Source organism: Camelina sativa, chromosome 6, assembly GCF_000633955.1.
Source record: "Camelina sativa cultivar DH55 chromosome 6, Cs, whole genome shotgun sequence".
In the NCBI taxonomy this organism is placed as follows: Eukaryota; Viridiplantae; Streptophyta; class Magnoliopsida; order Brassicales; family Brassicaceae; genus Camelina; species Camelina sativa.
The window spans coordinates 22,773,979-22,782,614 of NC_025690.1; the positions used below are offsets into that span (position 1 = coordinate 22,773,979).

At 37.9% G+C, this 8,636-nt stretch overlaps 3 protein-coding genes across 4 annotated transcripts in view; 2 read left to right on the forward strand and 1 right to left on the reverse strand.

Moving 5' to 3' along the window:
• LOC104793022 (CDPK-related kinase 1) overlaps positions 1 to 3,021 on the forward strand; it is a gene marked incomplete at its 5' end in the record, with an annotated part of 6,712 nt that extends 3,691 nt beyond the window's left edge. Inside the window, 9 exon segments of the mRNA XM_010519297.2 lie at positions 154 to 195; positions 281 to 389; positions 1,188 to 1,266; positions 1,357 to 1,653; positions 1,763 to 1,875; positions 1,981 to 2,088; positions 2,176 to 2,238; positions 2,326 to 2,493; positions 2,613 to 3,021. Coding sequence (XP_010517599.2) covers positions 154 to 195; positions 281 to 389; positions 1,188 to 1,266; positions 1,357 to 1,653; positions 1,763 to 1,875; positions 1,981 to 2,088; positions 2,176 to 2,238; positions 2,326 to 2,493; positions 2,613 to 2,750 — 1,117 coding nt within the window.
• Positions 3,153 to 5,510, forward strand: LOC104793021. Its single transcript, XM_010519296.1, has 6 exons — positions 3,153 to 3,753; positions 3,938 to 4,030; positions 4,126 to 4,359; positions 4,461 to 4,563; positions 4,674 to 4,903; positions 4,979 to 5,510. The coding sequence occupies exons 1-6, from the start codon at positions 3,422 to 3,424 to the stop codon at positions 5,196 to 5,198; spliced, it is 1,212 nt and encodes a 403-aa protein (XP_010517598.1). The 5' UTR covers positions 3,153 to 3,421; the 3' UTR covers positions 5,199 to 5,510.
• On the reverse strand, positions 5,601 to 8,363 carry LOC104793023 (rhomboid-like protein 18). 2 transcript variants are annotated; one of them, XR_769166.2, is made up of 9 exons: positions 8,135 to 8,363; positions 7,937 to 8,037; positions 7,285 to 7,425; positions 7,104 to 7,170; positions 6,575 to 6,726; positions 6,379 to 6,480; positions 6,184 to 6,291; positions 5,843 to 6,074; positions 5,601 to 5,741 (listed from the first exon to the last, which is right to left on the reverse strand). XR_769166.2 is itself a non-coding variant. In XM_010519301.2 (8 exons), exons 1-8 carry the CDS (start codon positions 8,157 to 8,159, stop codon positions 5,907 to 5,909), a joined length of 864 nt encoding a protein of 287 aa, XP_010517603.1. In that variant the 5' UTR covers positions 8,160 to 8,363; the 3' UTR covers positions 5,601 to 5,906. The 2 variants fall into 2 exon arrangements, 1 of the variants encoding a protein (XP_010517603.1); XM_010519301.2 differs by having other exon boundaries at positions 5,601 to 6,074.

Below are 8,636 nucleotides of genomic sequence, written 5' to 3' on the forward strand. Positions count from 1 at the left end.
TGGTCACAAGAACCTAGTCCAGTTCTATGATGCGTTTGAAGATGATGAAAATGTTTATATTGTAATGGAGTAAGTATAAAATTTCTTAGTGAGATTTTCCTAAGCTCATTTGATCCATCTTCCAATACAAATACTTTAATCTCCTTTGACCAGATTATGCAAAGGTGGTGAACTCTTGGACAAAATCCTTCAAAGGTAATTGCTATACACACATGGTTAGATGATTGTCTTTACTCTCTACTGAATCGTGCTTTGACTGGTTGAGCTTTGATCTAATCAGGGGTGGAAAATACTCAGAAGATGATGCTAAAAAAGTTATGGTTCAGATTCTCAGTGTTGTGGCTTACTGTCATCTGCAAGGTGTGGTTCACCGTGACCTTAAACCCGAGGTACTTTATAATCCATGGTGATGTTTTAATTGTTCCCTCGTTTTTTTGTTGTAAATAATGTTGGCTTTAGGTGACACTTCACTTTCTAGGTCCCATCACATTATCAGCAGTCTTTGTACACATAGAATGAATTCCACTAACTTATGCAGAGTGATAATGACGGTTATGTTTCTTTCTATTTGTATGTTTCCCTTTCACAGAACTTTCTNTGGTCACAAGAACCTAGTCCAGTTCTATGATGCGTTTGAAGATGATGAAAATGTTTATATTGTAATGGAGTAAGTATAAAATTTCTTAGTGAGATTTTCCTAAGCTCATTTGATCCATCTTCCAATACAAATACTTTAATCTCCTTTGACCAGATTATGCAAAGGTGGTGAACTCTTGGACAAAATCCTTCAAAGGTAATTGCTATACACACATGGTTAGATGATTGTCTTTACTCTCTACTGAATCGTGCTTTGACTGGTTGAGCTTTGATCTAATCAGGGGTGGGAAATACTCAGAAGATGATGCTAAAAAAGTTATGGTTCAGATTCTCAGTGTTGTGGCTTACTGTCATCTGCAAGGTGTGGTTCACCGTGACCTTAAACCCGAGGTACTTTATAATCCATGGTGATGTTTTAATTGTTCCCTCGTTGTTTTGTTGTAAATAATGTTGGCTTTAGGTGACACTTCACTTTCTAGGTCCCATCACATTATCAGCAGTCTTTGTACACATAGAATGAATTCCACTAACTTATGCAGAGTGATAATGACGGTTATGTTTCTTTCTATTTGTATGTTTCCCTTTCACAGAACTTTCTGTTCACTACGAAAGATGAGACTTCTCCTCTGAAAGCAATTGATTTTGGTCTTTCTGATTATGTCAAACCAGGTCAGAGATGTTAATATTGACCCAAGATTACTCCTATCGAACTCTTCTTGATATTAAAATTTCACCTTTTTTTTTGTTGCAATTTTGCAGACGAGAGGTTGAATGATATTGTTGGAAGTGCTTACTACGTGGCCCCTGAAGTTTTACACCGTACATACGGGACAGAAGCTGACATGTGGAGTATTGGAGTCATTGCTTATATTCTTCTCTGTGGCAGTCGACCTTTTTGGGCCCGTACTGAATCCGGAATCTTTCGAGCGGTCCTAAAGGCAGAACCCAATTTTGAAGAAGCTCCGTGGCCATCACTATCACCTGACGCTGTAGATTTTGTGAAAAGATTGCTAAACAAAGATTACCGTAAAAGACTAACTGCGGCCCAGGCTTTGTGTAAGTGTATAATCATCTTGATCTCTATAACGGGTTAACACGCATCATTATCATGTTCTGCACTTCATATGTTATGAACATCTGAATAATCAACTGTCTTTTTCCTCAGGTCATCCCTGGCTGGTTGGCTCGCATGACCTAAATATTCCATCTGATATGATTATATACAAGCTTGCAAAAGTGTACATAATGTCTACTTCCTTGAGAAAGTCAGCTTTAGCGGTGAGTTGGATTCTGCAGAAGCTATGACACACTGACATATACTACTTACTTGGAAAATGTGAGTTTTGAGCATGAAGATTGATGGCGTTTTTTTCATGGTTTCAGGCTCTTGCCAAGACATTAACTGTACCGCAGTTAGCTTATCTGCGGGAGCAATTTACATTATTGGGGCCAAGCAAAAATGGATATATCTCGATGCAGAATTACAAAACAGTGAGTTCTATTTCCATGATTCTATCTACCACTTCCCTTCTCAATTAGGATTATCTATGATTCTTGACTTTTTCATACAAATCTCAGGCAATCCTAAAGAGCTCAACAGATGCTACGAAAGATTCACGAGTCTTAGATTTTGTTCACATGGTAAGAAACGAGAGGCTAATGATATGGAATAAAGCTTTATCAATTGGTTTGTGGTGGTTTAACGTTCTAATCTCTTTTGGAATGCAGATAAGTTGTCTTCAATACAAGAAACTCGACTTTGAAGAATTTTGTGCTTCAGCAATAAGTGTTTATCAGCTCGAAGCAATGGCAACATGGGAGCAACATGCACGGCGTGCTTATGAGTTGTTTGAGAAGGACGGGAATAGACCCATCATGATTGAAGAACTTGCATCGGTATAAACTTTATCCTTTTCATTTCACCTAGAGGCTATAGGATTGTGATTAGAGAAGAAGACTCATGAAGAGGGAAACTTGGTCATGGTTGATCTTGAACAAATGTGTTTTAATTGCAGGAACTCGGACTCGGGCCATCAGTGCCGGTGCACGTTGTACTTCAGGATTGGATAAGACATTCCGATGGCAAGCTTAGTTTCTTGGGCTTTGTCAGATTACTACATGGTGTGTCTTCTCGAGCATTACAAAAAGCTTAGAACAAAAACCACATTGTTAGTTGAGAAAAAATGCAACTAGGTGTAATCTGGCTGTGGCTTCTTCTTTCTTCCATTTCTTGATAGTGTTTTTTTAGTTTATTTTTTCTTCTTCTCTAATCATGGGTGGGTAAGCATTTGAGTCAAAGATTCGATATTTATGTCTGTGGGTGTCTCTTGTGTGTGTGGTGGGAAGAAAAAAAAGTCTATGAAGAAGAGGAATGTACAGAATCAGATATATCCATTATCTCTTTGAAATTGGGTTTCTAATTCAGTGATGTCCTACGTCTCCTTTCTAATAATGTCAAACGGTTTCTTCGGTTATATTTCGATTTGGCTTACAATTAAATTTTCTCAGGTCAACGCAATCGTAGTCTTTCCGACAGTAAGTGTGAGTGTATATATGTCTTGTAATGTGGATTTGTGCCGCTATACTTTACGTGTGGAGCACTCTTTTAATGGCCGCCGGAACAACAATTCGTATTCGTCATCTATATGGATCATCAAACCAATGATACGCCACGTGACTGTGTCTCACAATGGAGGGAGACACCCACGTGACTTTGACCTTCATCATCAGATCTCTGATCTCATCTTAATCTCTACCTAACCGTCACAAAGATTCTTTCTTTCTATCTTCTTCCTCTAATCTCGCTGCAACAGTTTTAACTAGAATGGCAACAATGCGCAAATCCCATAGGTCAAAAGCCACTCTGGGATCAAGAAGACTTGTTCTGCTATGCATTGTCGCCGTCGCATTGCTCCTCTTTTTTTCTTCCGTGCTCTCCACCGGCGGATTGGTTTTACCATATCCGAAGACCCTTATTGGTTATTATTTCTTGAAGTCTTCACGAATTAGCAAGAGACGGCACAGTTTGTCGGATAAATACTTGTACTGGGGAGACAGAATCGATTGTCCTGGTAAGAACTGTGAGACCTGTGCTGGTTTGGGTCACCAAGAATCTAGTCTTAGATGTGCTCTTGAGGAAGCCATGTTTCTTAACAGGTAATATTTTGATTTCCTCCACAAAATTGTCAAACTTCTGAGATTTCTGATGGAGTTCTTGAATTGGCAATTAGTCTTCTCGGTCATAAGATGGTTAGTTGACTAAATTTTTGGGAAATGCTGGTAAGATCAGTGTATATGGTGTTGAGATATGGTCTCTGTAATTGTCACTTTCTTGTTGCAGGACTTTTGTAATGCCATCTCGGATGTGCATAGACCCAATACATAACAAGAAAGGTATACTCAATCGATCAGACAATGAAACTACAGAGGAAAGGTGAACGAGTTTCTTTAAACTAGTAGAGAAAAGTGCTTTTGTTTTGTTTCCCACTTTTAACACAAGAGGGTCTCTTTTGCTTTGTATGGTCTTAGCTGGGAAGGGAGCTCTTGTGCAATGGAATCATTGTATGATATTGACCTCATCTCTGAGAAAATACCTGTGATCTTGGATAACTCAGAAACGTGGCACATTGTGCTATCGACCAGTATGAAATTGGGAGAACGAGGGGTTGCGCATGTGTATGGAGCCAATAGGCATGAGCTAAATGACTCTAGCCGCTTTACAAATCTTTTGCTCATTAACCGAACCGCAAGTCCCTTGGCATGGTAAGCACATTTCTGAGGAAATTGAGTATCTTATATTGTTTGTTTTAGTCATCATCATACTCTTCTAGCTCGATCAGATCGTATATCTATCTTCAATGTAGGTTTGTTGAGTGCAAGGATCGAGGTAACCGTAGCGCCCTTATGCTTCCTTATTCATTTCTCCCGAATATGGCAGCATCAAGATTGAGAGATGCTGCCGAGAAGGTGAATGAGTTTTACATAATCTAGCAATCTAGATTTAAAATGGAAAAGGAGATGGTTATGTTCTGTTGAAGCCTTATAAGCTTATTCATAAACCAGTTTTGGTTGAACAGATAAAAGCACAACTTGGTGATTACGATGCAATCCATGTTCGTCGAGGTGACAAACTGAAAACACGAAAAGACAGGTTTCACGTTGAAAGAACTCAATTTCCACATTTAGACAGAGACACACGCCCAGAGTTCATCCTTGGCAGAATACAGAAGCAGATCCCACCAGGACGGACTCTTTTTATCGGTTCTAATGAGAGAACCCCTGGATTCTTTTCGCCACTCGCAAGCAGGTAATATCTTAAGGTCTACATTCAAGTTTATAGGTTTATAATAGATGTTCGTGTAAGATACTTGTTACACTGCAGGTACAAAGTGGCTTATTCATCGAATTTCAGCAAGATTTTGGATCCGATAGTTGAGAACAACTATCAGTTATTCATGGTGGAGAGGCTGATAATGATGGGTGCAAAGACATTCTTCAAAACATTTAGAGAGTACGAAACGGATCTCACTTTAACAGATGATCCGAAAAAGAACAAGAACTGGGAAGTACCAGTTTACACCATGGAAGAAGGCAAAAAGTAGCAAGCTAAACTATCTATGACCTCACTAGCAAAAATCACACAACGATTCAGACAAAAGTCTCATCACTTTCCAATTACTTGGAGTTGAGCCTAATCTTGTCTGAAGAAGATTCTATTGCTCGGGAGAAATCTGTGTATGAGAAATCAGAGACTAACAGTTACTTGAGCATTTTTCTTTACTTAGATTGCTTCAGTTTTGTGTAAATCAAACTGTGTACTATTTACTTTAATATTCATTTGCATCAAAAATAGATTTTTTAAAGTAAAACTTTTGAGTTGCAGTCTTTTAATGAGCATGTCTTCTCTTAAACTATATCATAATCCAGTATAAGTACATTTTCGTATTTTGTTTTCTTTTCCAAGTAAAATAGGTTTTGTGAAGTGTTAAATGGGACTGTAGATTTTAATCTCTGAAGGTTTAGTCAAATAAACCTCAATCTCCATGTTTTTTTCCTTTCTTTCAAATCTGCACTTACATAATAAACATAACCTACGAACTTTGTTCTAAAACTACAACGGTAACTAAACGAGGCAGAAGGAATACCTATAAAAGAAAGAAAAAGAGGATGTAAATCAGATCATCCACTGGACATATTGTCGTTAAGGTAAGGTCATTTCCGTTGTTAGAACGCAGCAGAAGAATACCTCTTGTGTTGTGCAATGTCTCCATCTCAAATCAACAATGTTTCTGAACTTCCTAGTAAAGGGTTTACTGAGAGTGTGCTTCAAGAAGGATGTTGGTGGCAGCGTTGACATCATTTCTGGCATGTACAAGAGCCTGTCTCGCTGCGTTCTGGTCAAATCCCATTGATACCAAAGTAGCTATGGCTTCCTGAGATGGCTCTGTAGTTGATGGCATCGGAGCTCGAAAAGCTCTCTGAAAAACAGAAACATCACATGTTAGCAAACGAAGATTGGATATGTAGATTGTTATAGGAGTTTGGTTAAAGAGGCATGAAAAAGATGCTGCAAAGATAAAGACTTGCCACTGCTTGGCGACCTAAGTTGGGTGATGTCCTTCTTGGTGGTTGAGAATGGCTGCTCAAGGAGGGCAGAGAAAACCGGGAAAAGAACGAAGCCATGAACTGGGGGAACTGACATGTATTTTAGACAAAAAGTGGTGTTACTAAAAGTAGACAAAAAAACCCACATTTGAGCAAACGGTTTGGAAAGGTTATAACCTTTGCCTTGCGAATACCAAGGATGTTCAACCGGTACAAGGAACCAGCAATAATGCCGCAAAATCCAGTGAGGATGGATCTTTTCCAAGATGACAGTAAAAGCTACAAATATTGAAACCAATAAATTTATCAATTAAAGAAAAAGAAATCTACAGCACAACAAAAGTCATATATATAAGCATATGGTATATTTTACCTGGACACCCGCAAGATATATGAATGATTTATCAGAGAAGGAGACGCCAAATACACCAAACCTCTTTGTTACTGGAATGTACAAAAAGAAGGGTACAAAGGAAGCAAATATGACGGCGTATGGTCCAGATGTCAGTAGGTTTGCAGTAGGATCTACAAAAGAAACAACAGTTTGTTATATAGATATACCCACAATCAATAAATGTAAAATGTTTGTGTTTTTAGAATTCATAAAAGGTCATATCACAAACGCTTATTGAGAATACACAAAATCATCTCTTGATAATTTAAATGCTGGACCAAGGGAATTCTCTGTAAGATCTATTCAACATTATGAGTGAAGGAATTTTTTCAGAATATCCTAATACTCTCTGTACAATTTTTCTTAGATGTTTGGTGAGACTAGTAGCAAGTTACAATTCCTTTATAGTTGTCTGCATTAGCGCCAAGATTTCATATTCTAAAGGACGAGTACTGATCAAAACAGTATAGACTTTGATGAGACTATCTGACATTGGGAAGGTGCATACCTTTAAACAGAGATAACAAAATGGTCTCTAGTATCAGTGACACAGCCCCAGAGAACAAGATGAAAACCTGCAGGATGAGCACAAATTTAACTCATTCAATCTCGAAGCACTTATCTTTCTAGTTACCATGGTAATGGACAGGTAAGTCATGAAGAAAAAATAGAGCTAGAGTATCCCTTACCGAATACTTATTAGAACCAATCTGTCTCTCAAAGACTCGGAAGAAGTAGAGCAAATACAAGCCGGAAAACAACTCTGTTGTGGACGAGAACGCAAAACTCGATATGATTAGTTTCCATATCCGAAACTTCTCAAAAATATCCTGCAACAAGATTGGAAGAAGTTAATAAAGATACGGTTGACTGGATTTGAGATAATCTGAACGTTTTACTTACACATAAACAAGATTCTTTAAAACAATCAAACATCTTTCTAAGTGCAAGACTAGATGCATACACAATCAAGTAAATTGAATAGACGCAAGTTACCATACTATTTAACATCTGAAACCTAAAATTTTCTAATGAACTAATTCGCATTACACCAATGGCTGATGACTAATCTAAGTAAAAGCTCTAGTACTATGATGCCGTGTAGCTGCGTCCTCCCAGTAAACTCAAAACCTTGTAAACTACAGTAAGTAAAGAACCAAAGCATAATCCGCAATATCTTCTAGTGCTAATATTAGCAATTAGAGGACAACAAATAAGGCAGCAAAACAATTGGTACCCAAAATCCTAAGAACCTATGGAAATAAGAGCCAGAATCGGATCCTAATTCTTCTGTAAAACCCAGAAAGGCTTCAAATTGAACAGAGATGAAAGAAACAGTACCTGGTAAGACAAGGCGAGGTTGGAAGAACCGCTCCTGCTCCCGAAGAAGACAGTGAAAAGGGCAGTCGCAACAACGAAGGCTTTCGTTACCGGAGCATTATCTGCAAAGTTCCAAAATTTCGAACATTAATCGAAAACCCAGAAACGAGAAAACAAAAACGAAGAAGCGGCGAAAAAGAGAATTGGGGTAAAACGTACTGAAACCGGAGGGACCTCCGCTCATCTCTACTAATCGGGATGAACGAAAAAAAAATCAAAATCGGGGATTGTGAAAGATCGGAGGAGGGGAGCTTTCGTTTCTTCTCCTTAAGTCGTCTCCGATGAATTTTATTTTCTTTCTACGGAGGGATGTATGTTTCCGGGAATTTTCACTACTTTGTCCTCTCCAATTCAAAAAAAAAAACAAAAACACACTCAGCAGAAGAAACAGAACAATCCAGAATCTTTCATTATTAGCATATTTGCTACTATTAAAAAACAAAATTAAATTAAAGAACTTTGCAGCTAAAGCCCCGGATCTTTTCAGTATCTTTATATTTCTAACCCTCTAGTTTTAAGTATTACGTTCTAAACCAATAGTCGCATAAACGCATATTATTTGCATCAAAATTATAGATTCCTTGAGCAATTTGCGTTTGTGTGTATTAAAACAAAGTTGCTATTTACACAAATAAGTCAATCGTATTTTTTTTTTTTTTTT